The sequence below is a fragment of the Stegostoma tigrinum genome, chromosome 2, assembly GCF_030684315.1.
Source record: "Stegostoma tigrinum isolate sSteTig4 chromosome 2, sSteTig4.hap1, whole genome shotgun sequence".
In the NCBI taxonomy this organism is placed as follows: Eukaryota; Metazoa; Chordata; class Chondrichthyes; order Orectolobiformes; family Stegostomatidae; genus Stegostoma; species Stegostoma tigrinum.
The window spans coordinates 13432003-13455246 of record NC_081355.1 but is presented as its reverse complement, the minus strand read 5'-3'; the positions used below and the strand labels follow the sequence as shown (position 1 = coordinate 13455246).

The window sequence follows — 23244 nt, the reverse complement described above, 5'->3', positions numbered from 1 at the left end:
ATTTCTATTAGTTTTGTTCATGTGGAAGTCTTGACTACAATCTTATGAGTTCATTGTATGAGATAAGGAAGATGCAGTAACATATTCTGTTGTCAGTGTTTATCATAGGTATTGTTATTGATTACATTATTGTACATTAAACAGGAAAATAATTTAATTTTGATTCTTTTAATTCATTAGCATTAAAACCAAAGGTTGTTCTTTAACAATTTACTAGCTGTTAGTCATTTCCTCATTCTATAATGATGGGATGTATCTTGCTGAGCTAAGAACAATGAACATTTTGCAAGTTTCATATTGAAAGTGCACTGAGTAGAAGGCGAGATACTTAACAAAGTTTGTGTTTTAAGAGGTAAGATATTTGGATATATGTTATTTAGAAATTGCTGTATTTAATGAGGTTTCACTGTTATTTATGAAGAAGATGTATTGGACAAATGTTAAAGTAGTAGGAAAGATATCCGTCAGGCTGTACATGTAATGTACAAGAGGAGCCATTTGCTTGGTTATATATGCATATTTGAAGTAAAGGATCTGACAGGAAATGACTATATTGAACATTTTTGTCTTTGTACTTTGTAAAGGATAGTTTTTACACAATTTACGCGTGTGTTAAAAGAGAAAAGACACTGCAGGCTTAGGTATGCAATGTCTTAGCAAGGATTTTAAATATGCTGTCGAAGGGACAATATATAGTCCATGTTTTCAGAAGCACAAAATTCTTAATAAAATATGCTCATTCACTTGATGATAGAAGGAGCCTAACAAAGCTGTACAAATATTTTAGGAGACAAAGCATTAGGGAAGGAGTTTATGTGTGTTTTAGTTGAGAGGATATTTGAAATGATTCATGGGGATAATTTAGAAGTGAAGATATGTCATCTTGTTTCTAATGGTTCTTTAAAATAGGGGATCAGTGCAGGATTTACGCACGTACTTCAGAAAGGAAGATAATTGTCAAGGTTTGCCGATGTACTTTAGATTTGAAAATACCTAACAAAGCGTATATGTACGTGTTACAATAATTTCAAGAATGCACTTGTTGAGGTTCAACATTAAAGGTTATTTTTCAAGATAGGAGCTCACAATTTTGTGGATAATGTATTCGCATGGATTGAGGATTGGTTAACACACAGAAGGCAGAGAGGTGGGATTAGTGGGTCTTTTTTCAGCTTGAAAAGGCATAACAAGTGGAAAGCCACCTGGATTAGTTCTAGTGTCTCAATTATTTACGATCTTTATTAATGACTTGAGGGAGGGGCAGAGTATAATGTATCCAAATTTGATGATCAAAAAAGGAAGGACATGTTGAGAAGAGGAACGAGGAATGCATAAGGCGATACAGATAGTTTGAGTGAGTGGGCAAAAACCTGGCAGATGGAGTTTAATGTAGGAAAGCATGAGGTCATGCACTTTGTTAGGCAAGGTGTGATTTAAATGAGAGACTTCCAAAAAGTGCAGTACAAAAGGATCTAGGTGTCCTTCTGCATGAAACACAAAAGGTTAGCAAGCAGGTACAGCAAGTAGTTACAAAGGTAAATAGATTTTTTGCAATTTTAGGGTGTTGGAGTTTTAAAAGAAAAATGTGTTGTTACAACATTCAGGGTGTTAATAAGGTCACACTGGAAATAATTTGTACAGTTTAGTTCCCCTTATACAAGAAAAAATGCACTGGCATTGGAGGCTGTTCAAAAAACATAACTGAGTCTGATTCTTGAGATGAAGGGGTTGACTGATGGAAAACAGCTAAATAAGTTGGACCATTACTCCTTAAAAGAATGAGGGGTGATCTTATTAAAACTACAAGATTCTGAGGGGTTCGTAGAATCCCTACAGAATGAAAGCAGGCCATTCGGCCAATCAAGTACATGCCATCCTTCTTATGACCATCCCACCCAGACCTATGCCCCGACGCTGTCTCTGTAACCCTGCATTTCCTATGGCTAACCCATTTAACCTGTAAATCCTAGACACAATTTCCCATGGCCGATCCACTTAACCTGCACATCTTTGGATTGTGGGAGGAAACCGGAGCACCCAGAAAAAATCCATGCAGAAACGGGGAGGATGTGCAAACTCCACACAGACAGTCGCCCAAGGGTGGAATCAAACCTGGATCCCTGGTCTTGAGAAGTGGTTTCCACTAGTGGAAGAGCCTTGAACTAGGGGACATTGTTACAGACTGAAGGGACACTCATTTAAACCTGAAATGAGAAGGAACTTCTCCTCCCAGAGTCATAGAGTCAGCACAGAAACAGACCCTTCGCTCCAACCAGTCCACAATGACCATGTTCCCAAATTAAACTAGTCCCACCTGCCTACACCTGGCCCATATCCCTCCAAATATTCCCTATTGATGAACTCATCTAAATGTCTTTTAAGCATTGTATCTGTACCTGCATCCACCTCTTCGTCTGGAAGTTCATTCCAAACCACAAACCACTCTCTAAGCAAAAAAGTTGCTGTTCATGTCTTTTTTAAATCTTTCTCCTCTCACCTTAAAAATATACCCCCTAGTCTTGAAATCCCCCACCGTAGGGAAATGTCAACCAAGACCAGACTCAGTACTTCAGAAGAGACCTGACCAATGTTTTGCACAGCCTCAACATGACATCCCAACTCCTTCAATCAAAATTCTGAGCAATGAAGGCAAGCATGCTAAACACCTTCTTAGCTATCTACATGTAATGCAAACTCATGCATTACAAGAATTATGTACGTGAACCCCTAGGGCTCTCTGAGGGTAGTGAATATCTGAAATTCTCGGTCCCAGATTGAGAGGTTTGGAAGCTAGATCATGAAAGTGTTTGAAGGTGGGGTGGATTGATTTTTGAAATATCAGTGTGTTGAGGACTATGAGGAGCTAGTATAAAGGAGAAGCTAAGGTCCAGGAAGGATCAACATGCTCTTATAAAATGGGAGGGCAGGCTTGTGGGTCCAAATAGCCTCCTCCAGTTCCAATTTCTTCTATCATTATAATTGGAAAATAATGGATAAAATTTACATAGAGACCTTAGAGGAAAAGTAGGAAATGTTTGTAGATGCATTTTGTATTGGATGATACCTATCAGGAGTTAACTATATATTTCAAAAGGAAGTGTACTTAGCTAAGTATATACAATACTTAATCATATCTATCTTTTAGGAAGTAAGATATTTTACATATTTTATGGCTCCATGTTAGAGGGGAACATGTTTGATGTGTGGCATGTACTTTAGAAGGGAAGGTTCAGGTATTGCCCGTATACTTATTTAGAAAGGACGGACTATGGTAAGGTGTATTGATGTATTTTATAAAGGAAGCTAATTGTCCAATTGAACTATTGTGAATTTTGATTTAGAGAGAATGCCAGTTCACAGAATCATAAAAACTTCTACAGTGTGGAAGCAGGCCACTCACCCTGTCGGGTCCACACTGACTCTCTGAAGAGCGTCTCACCCCACCACCATACCCTGTAAACCTACATTTCCCATGGCTAATCCTCCTACTTGCACATCCCTGGACACTATGGGCAATTTAGCATGGCTAATCCATCTAACTTGCATATCTTTGGACTTGGGAGGAAAACAGAGCACCTGAAGGACACCCAAGCAGACATGAGGAGCATGTGCAAACTACACACAGTCATCCGAGGCTGGAATCAAACCCAGGTCCCTGGCACTTTGAGTCGTCAGTGCTGACCACTGAGTGGCCATGCTGCCCCTCACCATTTTTCTCCATCTACATGTACTTTACAACATTAGTAACAAGCCAAAGTTTATACATGTATTTATTTATGTACATTCAATAGACAAGTTAGTTGGAAGAATTTTTTTGTAATTTGAAATGGAAAAACCCTGACTGAACTTTAATACATGCTCAAGAAGGCACAACTTACAAATAAATTCGCATTTTGTTCACAAAATGGTTTAAGTTGGAAGTTCCTGATCAAGGGTTGCACTTGTATTTCAGAAGTGAAGGAACTAGCCAAGGCCAGAAAGTACTATTTTCAAAGCACTTTTAAAAGGAGGACATTTGGAACTATTTGTTCTGTACTTAAGAAGGAACTTTGAAGTTCGTGAGATGAGAAGTTATTTCCTGTGATTTGCAAGTGTGTGATGGAAGAAAGGTATTTGGCAAAGGTTAGTATACCATAGGAAGGTGGGAAGTTTTCAAGTAAAGGTACTTGAGAAGTTTTTTTTAAAAAAACACACATTGTAGAAAGAATAATCTCCAGCTAATGTGGGTACGAACTTCAGAAGGGATCATATTTGACAATTGTAAGAGCAGACTGAAGACAGATAGAAAATATATGCTCTGGGTCAATTTACATGATTTGTAAAAATATTTTAAGCAAGATAAAGTTCCAAATTTATGGGCTATAGTATAAAGATGATCTTGCTTAGTTTCTGCTGTAGTGACTATATGACAAGGAAGTAATCATATCATTGTTTTGTTGTCCAAGTATTGATGGTCATCGATTTAAAGATAAGTAAAACAGACTATAAATTGCTTCCTTTTGCATGTTTCATTTAAAAAACAATGTCCTTCTAAAACTTACCTATCCACATTATAATCTGTTGATAGAAACATGGCTCATTTCCTGATTCCAACAGTGAAAGGATCAATTTTGTCCAGTAAGTGCAGTTTTCATGAAATCAGATTTCAGCAGTTCCAACATTACTGAAGGGAAGTTATTCGACAAGGTTGATACTTTGAAGATACTTAGAATCATAGGTTGCAGTAATTAGGGGGTGGGAGCACAGGAGAAACTGAAAATGGTTTAAAAAAGAACCCAGGAAGGCTGAAGAAACTGTGGTCCTGTCAGAATTGCTGGTAGGATTTAACATTCTTTTTGGCTCCAAATATTTAAAACAAAGTCCCACAAACAGATTTGTTTTCTATTCTCATCCAGGAATGACCACACAAAGCTGTGCTTGAAAAGACCAGCTATGTCGACCTCTGAACCTGAAATCTATACTGCCTTCGATGATTACTATGACTACATTGGCTATTTTGATAATGATTCAACGCTTGTTTACTTATGTGAGAATCATGGACCCAACGAATTTGGAGCCGTACTTACACCAGTCTTGTTCAGCCTCGCCTTCATTTTCAGCCTGATTGGAAATGCTCTAGTTTTGTGGGTCCTGGTGAGATACGAAAGGCTGAGGACTGTGACGGACACTTTCATTCTAAATCTGGTCACCTCCGATTTACTCTTTGCCTTCTCGCTCCCTTTCTGGGCTGTCGATCACACACACGGTTGGATCTTTGGCAATGCCATGTGCAAAATAATGAGTTCAATTTTCTTCATTGGCTACTACAGTGGGATTATGCTGCTTGTGCTGATGACTATCGATCGATATTTCATAGTAGTCCATCCTGTGTCCGCTGTCAGAATCAGGAAGGTCTCCTACGCTGTGACAGCCAGCTTAGTCATTTGGGGAATTAGTATCTCTGCAACAATCCCTGAGATGATCTTCTCTGATATTACGGGTTATGAGGAGGAAAGACTATACTGTTTCAGTAACTATCCACCAGAAAGTACTCAAATATGGCAACTGTTAGGGTGTTACCAGCAAAACATCTTGTTCTTCTTCATTCCCTTAGTTGTAATTGTGTTCTGTTACTGGAGAATTCTCAACACTGTCATTAGGTGTAAAGCCAGGAAGAAGCACAAAACAGTGAAAGTTATCTTCTGTATTGTGGTGGTGTTCTTTGTGTGCTGGACACCTTACAATGTGGTCATCTTCCTTTTCTCTTTGGTAGAATTAGAAATCCCAGGGTTCGAATCCTGTGAGATGAAAAACCGCCTGATATTTGTGTTTTACATTTCCCGGACCCTGGCCTATTGCCACTGCTGTCTCAACCCCTTCTTTTATGCTTTTGTGGGAACAAGATTCAGAAACCATTTAACTTTAATAATAAGGAAACATTTTCCTCAGGTGGGGATCCGTAAGCAACCGAAACCCAGACAGAGAAGCCGTTATCTCAGCAGTTCAACTGAACATTCCAATGTTTCTTCCACATGTAACTCATACCTTTAATTTGTCATAGGCCAGTGCTAAGTGAAACAAGCCAATGATAAGGGAAACAAAACAGAAAATGGCACCAAGAGTTAAATCCAAACAATTTATTTTGTGTGAGATAGGTTAAAGTGTTTACACTGTGGATTAGGTACAGTCTAACCAATTACAGTGTACAATAACATCAAGTGGAACTTTAATGTATACAGCACCATTCACCGCAAGCATGCATTTATAAAGCATGTTTAATGTTCCAAGGCATTTTGCAAGTATTTTACTAATCCTAATTTGACATCAAATCAAATAAGCAATTATCAGGACAGGTGACCAAAAGCTTGATCAAAGATTTGGGTCTTCAGAAGCATCCTAAAGAAGGAGAGAGGAGAAGAGAACCAGAGGGGCATGGAAGGAAATTCAAGAGTTTACATCTAAGGCAAGAAAGAATAACAAATACAACACGACGAAAGTGAAGAATGTTTGTCAAATCCAAACTTTTACGGTAGTGTAGGTCCAATCAAATCCTTTAAGCTATGAGAATATCTCATGCTAACCATTCAAAATTCAAGGCAGTTCCATTCAAATCCTTTACAATGACAAGTGTAACAAGTGAACCCTTTCCAGTGTGGGATCTACTCAAGCTAACTGTTATAAATTCGGAACAAAAACAGAATTTGCTGGAGAAACTGCAAGGCTGGCAATATCTATAGAGAGGCAAAGAGAGTTAAAAGCAAACATTTTGAATCCAGTGGCACTTCTTCTGCTACAAATGACAAGTTTCAAATTTGGGAAAACTTTAAACATGTCCAGGATCACATTAGTTCAGTCATCTTTGCCATATGGACTGCAATGGTTCAAGAAGGTAGCTCTCCACCACTTCCTCAATGGTAATTAGGGATGACCAACAATGTTGGTCTTAATAGCAACATTCACAATTAATGAATGAGTTAAAAGTATAACGCTCTGGCCTCCAGTTGAAGTGACAAGGGTTCCAACTCTATTCTGATAACTTGTACGCATAATCTGGATTGATTCCTCAATGCAGTAGTGAAGGAGCTGCCTGATATATTTAGATAGATATATATCATCAAGAGCAGGATTTTAAACAACTGGGACTCTGCTAGTGTCTGGTCTGTACAATAAACCACATCCATTCGTAACAACAGACTATTTACAAGAACTCAATCAATTCCCTAGCTTTTCCAGGATCTGTCCTTCTCTATCAACAGAACTTTATCTTTGGTCCTGTCAAACTCTTTCTGAAGGAGTGAGTTGAGTTAACTCTATCCACTAACTTAGTTTCCTCCTTAGAAAATTAGCTGGTTGGTGAGAGATGATTTTCTTTATGAGATGCCATGCTGTGGTTCTTGAATTGCCCCTTTGAACAATGTTCCTGTAACAGAGGTTAAACTAATAGGCTTATAATTCTCTGGTTCTGATTTGCTGTCGTCTTCAAATATAGATTAGATTAGATTAGTCTTCTACCAATCTATTCATAAGAGCATGAACAAGGGTGTGACAGCACTATGCAGTGGGGCTCTGAGCTGGATTTTTATGTTGTTTGCATATATAATCATAAACAAGTGCTTGGTTAGATGAGCTGATATAGATCAAGAAGCCTCATATTCCACAGTGAGTAAACATACAGAACCATACCTAAACCACACTTGTCTTCATTTGATTTCTGAAGAAGGGTCTAGGCCCGGGGCGTCAGCTTTCCTGCTCCTATGATGCTGCTTGGCCTGCCAGCTGCACATCTTGTTATCTCTTCATTTGATGCCTGACACTTTTCAAACACTTATTTTGTTTAAACAGACTAACCCGTGCATTTTGTCACTGAGCCCGGCAGAAACTTTTGAAGTTTATTGTTTTTCACATCCAACCCAATCTGACACAGAGTTAGGATAAGAAATATCTGAACCATAGAATCCACACTATTTTTGCAAATATTCCCAATGAATTCTAATAAATTACATTTGTCACAATGACATAAGGTGTTAAAAATCACTATTGTTCAATTACCTTTATTGTTTGTAACACACTAGTTTAATAGCCCTTTTTGAATCTTAATCCACAATTATAATCCCTTTAGCCTGCAGGTTGAATAATTTGCATTTTAAAGGATGTGGTAATCGCAGCAGTGCTGTGTTTACACATAGGTTCAAAGGATGTCAGAATGGTTTAAACCCCAAACTAGAGACTATAGGAGGTAATTTAGAATGATGCTTCAGTGCTGTACTTCGGCAGGGCTACATTGTTATTCAATACTAACATTAAGATGCACTTTATTTCACTAAACTGCAGATTAACCTACTGTTGTCACTTTACTTAAACGTTATATCAGTCAGTGATATTTTCTGAACTGTATGAAATTTTGTTAACAATTTATTGTCTCATTAATTGTTCATTAATCTCAATAAATGTACATTCTCATTAATTTATTGATAAAAGGCATTTATCAATTATCATAACCACTTAAACTGTCGTCTATATAATTTCATAATATTTCATGATATTTCATTAATTATTATCATACTGAATGCATTTTTCATTGAGCTACACATTGTCTCATAAAAATTCCTATTTGCCTATTAACCTTGTTCCTTATTCTAAAATGCATGATACCATTAACTTACCACTACCTCAGTAATTAGGTGGTTCATCAAGCTGGACATTATCTCAACAGTTGTGCGTTTTCTCATTAATTATACTTAATTGAATTGCTCTCTATACATCTACACATCATAATATTACTTCTCAGGTTTTGATTTACTTTTACATTATCTCATCAATAACAACAATAATAAACATACCTTTATATACAGCCATTATATAAGAAAATGACCCTTAGTGCTCTAAAAGGAGGGGAAGGAATCAAAGGCTGGCACCAAACCAACAAAGAAGACATCAGAGATAACAAAATATGAGGCTGGATGAACACAGCAGGCCAAGCAGCATCTCAGGAGCACAAAAGCTGACGTTTCGGGCCTAGACCCTTCATCAGAGAGGGGGATGGGGAGAGGGTTCGGAAATAAATAGGGAGAGAGGGGGAGGCGGACCGAAGATGGAGAGAGGAGAAGATAGATGCTGCTTGGCCTGCTGCGTTCATCCAGCTCCACACTTTGTAATCTCGGATTCTCCAGCATCTGCAGTTCCCATTATCTCTGAAGAAGACATCAGGGCAGGTGACCTAAGTTTCGTCAGAGAGACTGGTACAAGAGTGTTTTACGGAAGTAGGTGAAGATGCAGAAAAGCTAAAGGAGGAAGTTCCTAAACTTTGGGCCAAAACCAACTGAAGGCTCATTCATCAACTATGGGGCCAAAGGAGTGTTGGATGGTCCCAAGAGCATGTTGGAGGAATGAAGTTCTCAGATGTTTGGGCAGATGTAATATATTACAGAACTGAGGGAGGGCGAGATCACAAGAGGTATTTGAACATGAGTTAGAGACATTTTAAACTTACGTACTGGTGGAAAGGAGTCACGTAGTGCAGTGAGTCCATGGATAATCAGTGAGTGTGACTTGAAGATGTTTAAACTAGTGCAGCAGAGTTTTGGATGAGATCTGTTTAATGGAGGCTAGCCAAGGAAATTGTAATCATATAATCTTGAGGTAATGGAAACTTGTGAGAGGACTTCAACAATAGATAGATGGAGGTGGAAGTGGAGGCAGAGACAAATACAGAAGCCATGGCAAGCAATCTGCTTTACAATGTGGGGACAGACCAAAGATTAACGATGGGGGGAGCCCATTTGCAAAAGATAAGGCTGAAGCAGCCCCAATAATCTAGAAGTGCCAAGTGGATGATCTATCATGGCCTCCACCATTGGGCCTCTGCATCACAGATACTGGCCTTCAGCCAATTCGATTCACTCCACGTGACATCAAGAAATGGTTAGAGGCACTGGATAGTGCAATAACTATAGACCCCGACAACATTCTAGCAAAAGTACTGCAGTCTTGTGCCCCCGAATTTGTAGTGCCTAAAACTGACTCTTTCAGTACTATATACAACATTGGCATCTACCCAACAATGTGGAAGATTGACCAGATAATATCGTGTACACAAAAAGCAGGACAAATCCAACCCGGCTAATTACTGCCCTATCAGTCTCCTCTCGATCATCAATAAAGTGATCGAAGGTGTCATTAACAGCGCTATCAAGCAGCACCTGCTCAGCAATAACCTGCTCAGTGACACCCAGTTTGGGTTCTGCCTGGGTCCCTCAGCTCCTGATCTCATTACAGCCTTGGTTCAAACATGGGCGAAAGAGCTAAATTCCAGAGGTGAGGTGAGTGTGACAGTCTTTGACATCAAGGCCATATTTAAACATTTGTGACACCAAAGAGCCCTAGCTAAAGTGGAGTCAGCGGGAATCAGAGGAAAAATTCTCTGCTGTTGGACTCATGCGTGGCACATAGGAAGATGGTTGTGGGGAGAGACAATGGGAACTGCAGATGCTGGAGATTCCAAGATAATAAAATGTGGAGCTGGATGAACACAGCAGGCCAAGCAGCATCTCAGGAGCACAAAAGCTGACGTTTCGGGCCTAGACCCTTCATCAGAGAGGGGGATGGGGGGAGGGAACTGGTTGTGGTTGTTTGACATCAGGGTAATGAGCATCTCTGCAGGACTTCCTCTGGGTAATGTCCTAGGCCAAACCTGCTTCATCAATATCCTTCCTTCCATCATATCTCAGAAGTGGAGGTGTTTATCGATGTTTGCACAATGTTCAACATCATTTGAGACTCTTCAGCTACTGAAGCAGTCCATGTTCAAATGTAACGAGACTTGGACAATATCCAGGTTTGAGCTGACAAGTGACAAGTTACATTCATGCCACACAAGTACCAGGCAATGACCATCTCCAGCTGGAGGCAGTCAAATAATTTCTACTTGATATTTAATGATGTTATCATCACTTAATCCCCTGCTTCAACATCCTGGGTGTCACTTTTGATAACAATTTGAACTGAGCTCGCCACATAAACACAGTGGCTGCAAAAGCAGATCAGAAGTTGGGAATCCTGCAGCAAGTAATTATCTCTGACTCCTGAACCTGTCCATCATTTACAACGCACAAGTCAGGAGTGTGATGGTATACTTCAACTTGGCCTGGATGGGTGCAGCTCCAACAACATTCAAAAAACTTGACGTCATCCAGGATAAAACAGTCCGCTTGACTGGCACTAAATCCTCAAGCATCCACTCCATCCACCAAAGTTTATTCACAATATTGTGTACCATCTACAAGGTTCACTGCAGAAATTCATTAAAGATCCTTAGACAACATCTTCTAATCCCAAAATCACTACCAACTAGAAGGCCAAGGTCAAGGTGAAAATGGGAACACAACCCCCTGCAATTTCCCCTCCAAGACACTCATCATCATGACTTGGAAATAAATCACTGTTCCTTCACTGTCCCTGGATCAAAATCCTGGAACACTCTTCCTAATAGCATTGTGGGTCTCCCTACAGCAGGAGGACTCCAGCAGTTCAACAAGGCAGCTCACCACCACCTTCTCAGGGGAAACCAGGATTGAGCAAAAAATGCTGACGTAGGCAGAAATGCCAGTGTAAATTGAGAAATAAACTTTTCCAGTTGACAAAAGCAAATGAGAAATGACACAGGATACGTCAGTGACACCGATCAGAATGACTCAGATCTGAACAAGCTGACAGCTGCCTTCAGAATACACTGTTTCAGTTCCGGACAACTCTTGAAAGATCAGAATCCTTGCAGGCGAGAGAACCGATCAGGTCATCTTTGTTTGTCTATCAACATTCTGCGCAAGGAAGAATCTTCTAAGGTCAGTCTTTAAATTTACCATTTAGTAGTTCTAACTTAATGGTCACTGCCTGTTCCCGGTTGTCTGCCAGATTAGTTTCTATGGACCATGTTCCAGTCTCTATCCAGATCATTCCAGTGATAGCCATTCCAAGCTGAATTGAACTACTCCCCGGCATCCACCCACAATGAGGGTGAAGTCATCTAGTGAGGGTGGTACCACCCCCTATCACATCCAAGACACAAATAGGCTTAACTAGCCCTCAGATAACCAGGTGTAGAGCTGGATGAACCCAACAGGTCAAGCAACATCATAGGAGCAGGAAAGCTTGACATTTCGGGCCAAGACCCTTCTGCCCCTCACCTCACCACAAATTTGAAGCAGGCTGTGAAGTGGCCTTAAGCAGTCAATTAATGGCCTCAACTGGGGCAAGAGTTTGTAAGTTGTCAGAAGAATAAAAGGTCAATGGTGAAGACAAACTCACAGTCATCGGCTCAGAGCCCATTTATTTCATGTCCTGGATAAATGCCCTGCGTAATTATATATTCTACCGAACTCCATTTTCAAGGTTTAGACATGAATAATGTCCAGTTGGTCAAGGAGAACAACTAAGTCAGTAACTTTCTCAGGAGATGAATGTACTGATGGAGAAAATTGAAAAATAATCATCAATGATGTCATAACTAAAGTATCAAAGCAACCACCTTAAACTTTAACGTGCGAACAAAGTTAAAAGTCTAGTGTTGCTCTATAAATAGCTTTGAATTTTCAGCTCGAAGTTGCACCAAACAGTCTTACTGCCACACTCTGTAAGATAACTATTCAAACCCCCCTACCAGTTTTATCTTTCCAGTAAATGAATCACTGATCTGAGAAAGCTCTTTATACTTTTCATATCAGAGTCTTTCGATGTGTTTTAGCATATCCCCCATTTACATTTTATGATAATATACTAATTATGTTCTGCAAGATATATATTTATCTACTGTCATCTTGAGACCAGTCTGCACAAGAGCCTTCTGCCTTCCTGTACTTAAAGAATGTGCTTCAAATAACTGAGTTTTTTTGTGCAAGTTACCAAAAGAATAGATGAGAGCAGAGCAGAGCAGTAGATGCTGTTTGCTTGGACTTCAGTAAAGCCTTCAACAAGGTTTCCGTGGTTGACCAGTTAGTAAAGTAGGTCACATGGGATTCAGGGTGAGTTTGCCAATTTGATACATAATTGGCTTAACGGCAGGAGACAGAGAGTAATGGTGGAGGGCTGCTTTTCGGACAGGAGACCTGTCACCAGCAGGTGTTCCACTGGGGTCTCTTTTTGCTCGTTATTTTTAGAAATGATTTGGAAGAGAATATAGAAGGCATGCTTAAGTAAGTTTGTAGATGGCAACAAAATTGGTGGCATTGTAGACAGTGAAGAAGTTTATTTAAGATTACAAAGGGGTCTTGATCAAATGGGTCAATGAGGTGAAAAATGGCAGATGGAGTTCAATCTGGATATATATGAGGTATTGCATTTCAGTACTACAAGCAGGGACATATGCAATTAATGGTAGTGCTTTTGGTATTGTTGTAGATCAAAGGTATCTAGGGGTGCAAGTACATAATTCTTTGCAGTTCCCATCACATATAGACAGGGTGGTCAAAAAGGCATATAACACACTTGCCTTCATTGCTAAATCCTTTGATTATAGGAGTTGGGAAGTCATGATGATGTTGTACTGGACATTGGTGAAGCCTCTTCTGAACACTGTGTCCAGTTCCTGTCCCCCAGTTAAAGGAAGGTAAATACTAAGCTGGAGAGGGTTCAAAATAGATTTATCAGGATGTTGCAAGATATGGAAGGTTTGAGTTATAAAGAAAGGCTGGATAGGCTGGGACTTTTTTCACCAGATCATGGGAGGTTGAGAAGTGACCTTATAGAAGTTGATATAACCATGAGGGGTATAGATAGAGTTAATGGTAGGTGTCTTTTTCCTGGATGGTGGAATTTTACGACTCGGGGGCACATTTTTAAGGTGAGAGGAGAGAGATTTAAAAAATAATTACAAGGCAAATTTTTTACACGGAGGTTGGTTCTCATGTGGAATGAACTTTGTGAGGAAGTAGTGAAAGTGGGCAGAATTGCAACATTAAAAAGATTTTTGGATAATTACATGAATGGAAAAGGTTTGGATGAATATGGATGATGAGCAGGCAGATGGGTCTAGTTTGGTTTGGGATTATGTTCGTCATGAACTGGGTGGACCTAAGGGTCTGTTTCTGTGCTATATGACTGTATGACTTTATAAAAGTAAAGTAGATCCTAGAGATCTGAAATAAGAACACAAAGTGCTGTAGAAACTCAGCAGGTCTGACAACATCTGTGGGCAGATAAGGAGGGGAGATGGGAAACTATGTTGTGAAGAGATTGCAAAAAAGATGCCACCAGGTTTAGTGAGTGAGCAAATATAAAGTATAATGGGGTAAATTTGAAACTGTCCATTTTGGCAGGACAAATGAAAGACGCATATTATCCAAATGCTAAGGTATTGCATAGCTCTCAGCTACAGAGATCTGGGTATCACCGCTAATGTTTTCTCTTCTGTGCCAGGCAGAAACTGCTGGAACCACGGGCCAATGCCATGATTCACATCAGTATGCAAATTGCTGTTTGCAGAATGTCATGTCAGCAGACCCGTAGCTTCAAGGGGTCATGCCGGGTGTACTCCTGCACAAGTCACAAAAATTTAGAATGCAGGTGGAGATGGTTTAAGGAACAGTTGTTGGGAGTGATGAGTAAATATGTCCCTCTGAGACAGGCAAGAAGGGGTAAGATAAAGGAACCTTGGATGACGAGAGCGGTGGAGCTTCTAGTGAAAAGGAAGAAGGTAGCTTACATAAGGTGGAGGAAGCTAGGGTCAAGTTCAGCTAGAGAGGATTACATGCAGGCAAGGAAGGAGCTCAAAAATGGTCTGAGGAGAGCCAGGAGGGGGCACGAGAAAGGCTTGGCAGAAGGAATCCGGGAAAACACAAAGGCATTTTACACTTACGTGAGGAATAAGAGAATGGTCAAAGAAAGAGTAGGGCCGATCAGGGATAGCATAGGGAACTTGTGTGTGGAGCCTGAGGAGGTAGGGGAAGCCCTAAATGAGTTTTTTGCTTCTGTCTTTACGAAAGAAACGAACTGTGTAGTGAATGAAACCTTTGAAGAGCAGGTGTGCATGCTGGAATGGATAGAGATAGAGGAAGCTGATGTACTGAAAATTTTGTCAAACATTAAGATTGACAAGTCGCCAGGCCCGGATCAGATTTGTCCTCGGCTGCTTTGGGAAGCGAGAAATGCAATTGCTTCGCCACTTGCGAAGATCTTTGCATCCTCGCTCTCCACTGGAGTCGTACCTGAGGACTGGAGAGAGGCAAATGTAATTCCTCTCTTCAAGAAAGGAAATAGGGAAATCCCCGGCAATTATAGACCGGTAAGTCTCACGTCTGTCGTCTGCAAGGTGTTAGAAAGGATTCTGAGGGATAAGATTTATGACCATCTGGAAGAGCATGGCTTGATCAAATACAGTCAACACGGCTTTGTGAGGGGTAGGTCATGCCTTACAAACCTTATCGAGTTTTTTGAGGATGTGACTAGTAAGGTTGATGAGGGTCGAGCTGTGGATGTGGTGTATATGGACTTCAGTAAGGCATTTGATAAGGTTCCCCATGGAAGGCTCATTCAGAAGGTCAGGAGGAATGGGATACAGGGGAACTTAGCTGCTTGGATACAGAATTGGCTGGCCAACAGAAGACAGCGTGTGGTAGTAGAAGGAAAATATTCTGCCTGGAAGTCAGTGGTGAGTGGGGTTCCACAGGGCTCTGTCCTTGGGCCTCTACTGTTTGTAATTTTTATTAATGACTTGGACGAGGGAATTGAAGGATGGGTCAGCAAGTTTGCAGACGACACAAAGGTCGGAGGTGTCGTTGACAGTGTAGAGGGCTGTTGTAGGCTGCAGCGGGACATTGACAGGATGCAGAGATGGGCTGAGAGGTGGCAGATGGAGTTCAACCTGGATAAATGCGAGGTGATGCATTTTGGAAGGTCGAATTTGAAAGCTGAGTACAGGATTAAGGATAGGATTCTTGGCAGCGTGGAGGAACAGAGGGATCTTGGTGTGCAGATACATAGATCCCTTAAAATGGCCACCCAAGTGGACAGGGTTGTTAAGAAAGCATATGGTGTTTTGGCTTTCATTAACAGGGGGATTGAGTTTAAGAGTCGTGAGATCTTGTTGCAGCTCTATAAAACTTTGGTTAGACCGCACTTGGAATACTGCGTCCAGTTCTGGGCGCCCTATTATAGGAAAGATGTGGATGCTTTGGAGAGGGTTCAGAGGAGGTTTACCAGGATGCTGCCTGGACTGGAGGGCTTATCTTATGAAGAGAGGTTGACTGAGCTCGGTCTCTTTTCATTGGAGAAAAGGAGGAGGAGAGGGGACCTAATTGAGGTATACAAGATAATGAGAGGCATAGATAGAGTCGATAGCCAGAGACTATTTCCCAGGGCAGAAATGGCTAGCACGAGGGGTCATAGTTTTAAGCTGGTTGGTGGAAAGTATAGAGGGGATGTCAGAGGCAGGTTCTTTACGCAGAGAGTTGTGAGAGCATGGAATGCGTTGCCAGCAGCAGTTGTGGAAGCAAGGTCATTGGGGTCATTTAAGAGACTGCTGGACATGCATATGGTCACAGAAATTTGAGGGTGCATCCATGAGGATCAATGGTCGGCACAACATTGTGGGCTGAAGGGCCTGTTCTGTGCTGTACTGTTCTATGTTCTATGTTCTATGTACTGCAAGTAATTAGGAAAGCTAGTAGAATGTCATAATTGATCGCCAGGGAACTGGATAGAAAAGTAGGGAATTAATGCTTCAGCTATACTGAGTATGGCGAGATGACAATATAGTAATTCCACAGAAGAGTCATAGTGGACTTCTCTCCACAGGTGCTGCCAGACTTGCTGAGTTTCTCCAAAACAATTTCTGTTTTTATTGAAGGTAAATATTTCCCTTTTCTCTGCCTCAAGTGTTCTATACTTTATCAATAGTGACAAAGTACAAGAACAGAGAGGTTGTGGTGGAGTTGTATGATGTACTGGTTAAACCTTATCTTTGGGCAGTTCTGGGACCACATTTTAGGAAGGAGATGCATGCATTGGAGAAAAGTGCAGAAGAAGCTGATGGGTGTAGTTCCAGGATGAGTCAGAAAGATGGAATGATTGGCAATGAGTTGGGGCTATCTGACCTGGACAGCAGAAGCTAAGTGGATTTTTGATTGAAGTTTTCAGAATCCTGGGTGGTCTTGTCAACGTAAAAAAGGGAGACACTGACCCTATTCAAAAACAGATAAAGAATGGAAGGACACAGATTTGAAGTGATTTGTAAAAGAAGTAAGTGCGATGTAAGAGGAAGCATTTTCAGGCAATGAGTGGTCCGGGTCTGGAAGGTAGTGCCTCACACCATGGTGGAAGCAGGTTCATTCAGGGCATTCAAGAGGTCATTAGATAATTATTTAAACAGAAAGAAGATGCAAGGTTATTGGGAAAGGGCAGGAAATTAGCATTAACTCATGATGCTCACAAAGAGAGCAGGCATGATGGGCTCAATGGCCTTCTTCTGTCCCATAACTGTTCTATGATCGAGGTTGCTTGTGCATGAGGTGCTTGCTCACTTGCACGTTTGGCTCTTCAACAAAGTGTAAGTTCAGATGCAATTCACACTGGATTCACCTTGTGTCTCCCACTCAAACAGGGCCGCTGCCTTTAAGAAACAGAGTCCACTTGTGAAATCAAGACCTTCCCCCTCCTGGTCTGTACAACCACTGAGCAGGGCATCCATCATGCAAAACAGCAGACAGTACAAAGATAAGGTGTCAGCTGTAGCTAAATGAACAACTCTGGGTTAATCACGCATCACAACTGCGAGATAACTCATTTAGCTCTGCCCAGGACCATGAGAAACTACAGAAGATGGTGTGCACAGCCTAGACCATCACAGAAACCAACCTTCCATCCATGGACTCTATTTAGATGCTCGCTGCTGCAGAAAGACTGACAACATCATCAAAGACAGACTGCACCCCAGTAATGATCTCCTACAACCACTTCTGTCAGGCAAAAGATGGAGAAGCCTGAACAAATGCAGCAGCAGGTTCAGGGACTGCTTCTTTCTTATTCTTAGACGATGAATGGATTGTCTAGCCTCAAATAACGCTGATCTCGTTAACATTGATCCCACCGAGCGCGCACCTTGTGCAATGTAACCTGTATGGCTCTGGCTCAGTCTCTTCGACCTGTACCTCCTCACTTACAGTGATCTGCCTGTATGCTCGTAAACAAAGGCTCAGTACACATGACAATAAATCAATCAATCAATCAATCAAATCCCAAGCGCCAAGTGTAATATTCAGTGCTTCATGTTGCAGAACCCAATGCCCCATGGATTATTGACTTCATTCAGTTAGTGGGCAACACCTTCACCTTCTGCACCAAAGTAAAACTAACTCTTGTAGATCTTTGCCAACTATACAGTCACTGCAGTTGTCTTTCCATCAAATACTATATTATGTGTGTAGATGCACACTCACGGGCTACAGGGATGACTCTTACTGCTGGGTATGACGAGAGGAAATGTATCAAAATGTAAAGGGAGTTTCAATAAATGCCAAGCTTCCAGTTAAACCACAATGAAGGAGCACAGCCTTCACTTCTACTTTCACAGAACATCCAATCAGAGTAGAACAAAGGGGCTTGCCCAACACCAGTGCAGCTCCTGTACTTCTTCAAACTAACAACAAGGCAAAGGTCCTATGATGAAATAACCTTTAACTTTCTTCTTGATTGTGTTGCTTTAAAGTGTGTTAAATGTAAATCTTTACTTTTTTTCTCTCCATAGTTTATTGTGCCAACCACTACAGTGCAGACCAGAATATCCTCTGCGTTAAGATTACAGAAAACACACCATGGAACAGTATGTTTCAAATTATTCAGATTATTACAATGACTATGATCAATTTAACATAACGCCAGATTATAGCCAGTTTGTTCATTTATGCGAGAATCCTCAAGTTACTTTATTTGGAGCCATGTTTACGCCAGTCTTGTTCAGCCTCACCTTCATTTTCAGCCTGATTGGAAATGCTCTAGTTTTGTGGGTCCTGGTGAGATATGAAAGGCTGAGGCTGACTGTGACGGACATATTCATTCTAAATCTGATCACCTCCGATTTACTCTTCGCCTTCTCGCTCCCTTTCTGGGCTGTCGATCACACACACGGATGGATCTTTGGCAAGGCCATGTGCAAAATAATGAGTTCAATTTTCTTCATTGGCTACTACAGTGGGATCATGCTGCTTGTGCTGATGACCATTGACCGATACGTTGCAGTGGTTCACTCTCTGTTTGCCGTCAGAATCAGGAAGGTCTCCTACGCTGTGACAGCCAGCTTAGTCATTTGGGGAATTAGTATCTCTGCAACAATCCCTGAGATGATCTTCTCTGATATTACGGGTTATGAGGAGGAAAGACTATACTGTTTCAGTAACTATCCACCAGAAAGTACTCAAATATGGCAACTGTTAGGGTGTTACCAGCAAAACATCTTGTTCTTCTTCATTCCCTTAGTTGTAATTGTGTTCTGTTACTGGAGAATTCTCAACACTGTCATTAGGTGTAAAGCCAGGAAGAAGCACAAAACAGTGAAAGTTATCTTCTGTATTGTGGTGGTGTTCTTTGTGTGCTGGACACCTTACAATGTGGTCATCTTCCTGTTCTCTTTGGTAGAATTGGAAGTCCCAGCGTTCGAATCCTGTGAGACGAGAAACCGCCTGATATATGCGCTTTACATTTCCCGGGACCTGGCCTATTGCCACTGCTGTCTCAACCCGTTCTTTTATGCTTTTGTGGGAACAAAATTCAGGAACCATTTAATCAGGCTGTTGAAAATATGTTTCCCCCACCTGAAAATCTGCAGAGAACTCAGTACCACCACAAGCACCAGCACCAAACAAGTCAACTCCCGGAACTGCTCAGACATTGACCTGCCCCTGGCTTCAATCGGATCTTGAAATGTAGGCCCAAAAATCTGGAACTAAAGTCTAATAATCCACTGAGGGGAGGGGTGGGCTGTTCAGAGACTCTTCCCCTGCCCCCACCCCCCCACCCCGACCCTCAGCCATCTGCTTCAGGAAGGGACAAAGTCAGAGTGTCTGCGTGACAGAATGCCCCCGGGCCGTCCCTGAGATGTGTTGACAATCCTGTCTCCAAGTGCGTCAGTCTGATAACCCCATCCTTCCCAGAATGGATCAGCCCAACAATCCCACCCTTCCCTGAATGAGTCAGTCTGACAACACTCCATCCTGCCCCAAACTCCACAATGGGTCAGTCTGACAACCCCACCCTGTGTAGAATGGGTCAGCCTACCAATTGCACATATTCAGGCTAAACCATGGCTCTCTGATCTGACTGATCTTCTGTTCCCTTCGCTGTCAGGTCGGATTACCTGAAGCTGTTGGGAAATTAGTACCGAGGGACAGGGTCGTGAGCCAGAAATTAGGTGAATGAACAGCTGCGGTCAAACAAAGGCTGGCCAGGTGGGCGTGATGCTCCCTTGATGGACCAGCTGCAAAATGCTCCAAATCGTGATTCAAACCATCCCTGATGTTGTGATGAATGAATCTAGCCACATTTTTGCAGATAGCTCCAGTTCATTGCTCTGTGCTGTGCCACTAGTCCTTCATGGACAGGTTAATGCTTCATCAATGGCTTCCCTCCATCAAAAGGCAATGATTGTTTGACATCATTTTTGTGACTCCTCAGATACTGAAGCAGTCCAATGGGGAAAGATTGCTGTCTATGGCCTTTCAGACAGAGCACATTTAGGAGTTGAACCTGTAGAATACCTTGGGTGCTGTACCTTACAAAGAATGTACATTGTGAATCAAAAGTATTGAAAACGTATTGAGTCTCCTCAGGGTGGAGCATGTATAGAGAAAAAAATGTCTGTAAACTTTCTGTAATTTCCAATTGCCCTTGGACTGTGTAATTGACATGTAATGTATCTTGTAAATATTGAGACTATTACATTGTACTGATTGGAACATGCAGAACTAGGACAACTTGGATTTTGTTGTAAATTCTATATTGTTCAAGTAAAAATGTTTTGTTATTTTTTTCCATTCTTTATGAATAAAGTATATTTTTAGGAAAAAACAATCCCACATTGACCAGAATGTGCTCATCTGACAGTTCCACCCTCCTCAGAAAGAGTGGGTCTGACAATCTCCCAATTATCAAAATGGGCCAGCCCTCTCTTCACATAATAGGTCAGCCTGAAAATTGTGCCCTCTCTCGAATGGGTGGCCTGGCTATCCCACCCCCATCTGGATGGGTCTGTCAGATGATAGCATTCTCATAATGCAAACTTTTCCTAATAAGTTAGCACAGACAGATCTTTTTAAGCATTTTTGTAACTTGGATTTCTATTATGTGCACTTAATGTTTCAAACTTTGCGTGAAAAGTACACGGAGTACAAAAATGAATTTGCTGCACTTTAGTAACAAGCATACCTGAAAATATAGAAGACTGTAAGGTGTTAAAAGAGCACAGAAATTTCTGAGTAGACACCAGTTACAGGTTAGCGTGTTCGTTTGCATTTTACACTGGATAGTCTTGAGTATGAGTCTGATGCATGTTGGCACTCACTGTGGGATATCTCACTGCTTCTGTTGTCTTAGATGTCTGAAATTATTACATCAATGTAAATCATTTTATTAAATGACGTATGTAAGATGGAATGTAATAAAATAATTATCTGAAAATTGATTCAGAACTGGACAATAATGTGAAATGAAAATCACAGAAGGAATGCAAGAAGTGAGAAAGACTTTGTAAAGACAGGGATCTGCAAGGCTAGACAGGTACATATCTGCATAACTGACAGATGTTTTGATGGATTTCAGCAGCTTTTACTAATAGATAGTAACCAAGGTTCAACACACCAATGATGGTTGAGCATGTCAAACTCAATAGAGGGCCCCAGTTATGCTTGTAGTATCCCTGCCTCTGAGCCAGAAATCCAAATCCCTCCTGTTTCAGAGGTGTGTCATAACACACTTGTACAGATTGTTTGAAAATATCTATAAAGCTTGTAATTCTGGCAAAGTCGCTACTTCTTCAGTTCCCCATCTGAAAGGAGGTCTGGCTCACAACCTCCACCAGAGGTTCCAAATCGATCTCAGCCACCTCAAGGCTCAAACCCCATACTGTTGACACAAGTCAGACACACTTGGCTAAGATAACAAGGTGTGGAGCTGGATGAACACAGCAGGCCAAGCAGCATCAGAGGAGCAGGATAGCTGATGTTTCCGGCCTAGACCCTTCTCAAAAATGAATTTGCTGCACTTTAGTAACAAGCATACCTGAAAATATAGAAGACTGTAAGGTGTTAAAAGAGCACAAAAATTTCTGAGTAGACACCAGTTACAGGTTTGAGAAGAAATTGACTTGAAATTGAATCAACTGTTAATATTTCATGCGGCCATTCAATTGAACAACAAATATATTTATACTGAAGTCAATAAAGTAAATTTGCAGCTTTTGAGGTATTTTTGCGTTTCTTATCAAAACATACTGGTTCGTGAGATACAGGTTAAAACAAAGTCAACAAAATTTGCTGCGCAACAGATAGTAAGAACTGCAGATGCTGGAGTCTGAGATAACACAATGTGGGGCTGGAGGAACACAGCAGGCCATGCAGCATCAGAGGAGCAGGAAAGTTGACGTTTCAGGTGGGGACCCTTCTTCAGCTCTTCCAGCTCCACACTGAGTTATATTTGTTGCATCAGTGATGTTTTGGTCAGTGTTATCAAGCAGCACGTACCCATCAATCACCTGCTCACTGACACCCAGTTTGGGTCCACTCAGGTCCTGACCTTATTATAAGCTTGGTTTTAATCATGGAGAAAAGAACTCAAGGAAGGAAATGAGGAGAGCTGCCCTTGCCATCAAAGCAGCATTTCTTTGAGTGTGGCATCAAGAGGCCCTGGCAAAAACTGCAACGTTATTTTGTTGACCTCTGTGTAAATATACTTGTCATTCAATTGAACAGCCATGTGAAATATTAACAATTGATTCAATTTCCAGTCAATTTCTTCTCAAATATCATGATCTACTGCAGTGTCCGAGTAGTCGTTGATGGAGCGAGTAAGAAGGGTCTCTGCTGGTAAGTTTTATTTAAGGAGAAGTTGCATTATTATTTGAGTGATTCATGCTGTAAATAAAGTATAAAAGTGATATGTATGTTTCTATTACTTAGCGTGTGCTTTTACATTGAATATTGAATACCTGCAGAATATCAGAATATTTGATCAACTGGTACACTTGCAGTCCCATAGGTACCAGATAATAAAAAGTTTACTGACGTTGAG

General features: G+C 41.0%; 2 protein-coding genes across 2 annotated transcripts; both read left to right on the top strand.

The window, feature by feature from the left end:
• Nucleotides 1-291: 291 nt before the first annotated feature.
• LOC132206668 (C-C chemokine receptor type 4-like) lies at nucleotides 292-8339 on the top strand. Its single transcript, XM_059641265.1, has 2 exons — nucleotides 292-352; nucleotides 4896-8339. The coding sequence occupies exon 2, from the start codon at nucleotides 4933-4935 to the stop codon at nucleotides 6028-6030; it is 1098 nt and encodes a 365-aa protein (XP_059497248.1). The 5' UTR covers nucleotides 292-352; nucleotides 4896-4932; the 3' UTR covers nucleotides 6031-8339.
• A 3384-nt stretch (nucleotides 8340-11723) lies between these two features.
• On the top strand, nucleotides 11724-19885 carry LOC125446452 (C-C chemokine receptor type 4-like). Its single transcript, XM_059641259.1, has 2 exons — nucleotides 11724-11819; nucleotides 18713-19885. Exon 2 carries the CDS (start codon nucleotides 18780-18782, stop codon nucleotides 19881-19883), a length of 1104 nt encoding a protein of 367 aa, XP_059497242.1. The 5' UTR covers nucleotides 11724-11819; nucleotides 18713-18779; the 3' UTR covers nucleotides 19884-19885.
• Nucleotides 19886-23244: the final 3359 nt, after the last annotated feature.

Bases quoted from the DNA above. Each gene is read 5' to 3' on its own strand.
- LOC132206668 (XM_059641265.1), top strand. From the start codon at position 4,933: ATGTCGACCTCTGAACCTGAAATCTATACTGCCTTCGATGATTACTAT.
- LOC125446452 (XM_059641259.1), top strand. From the start codon at position 18,780: ATGGAACAGTATGTTTCAAATTATTCAGATTATTACAATGACTATGAT.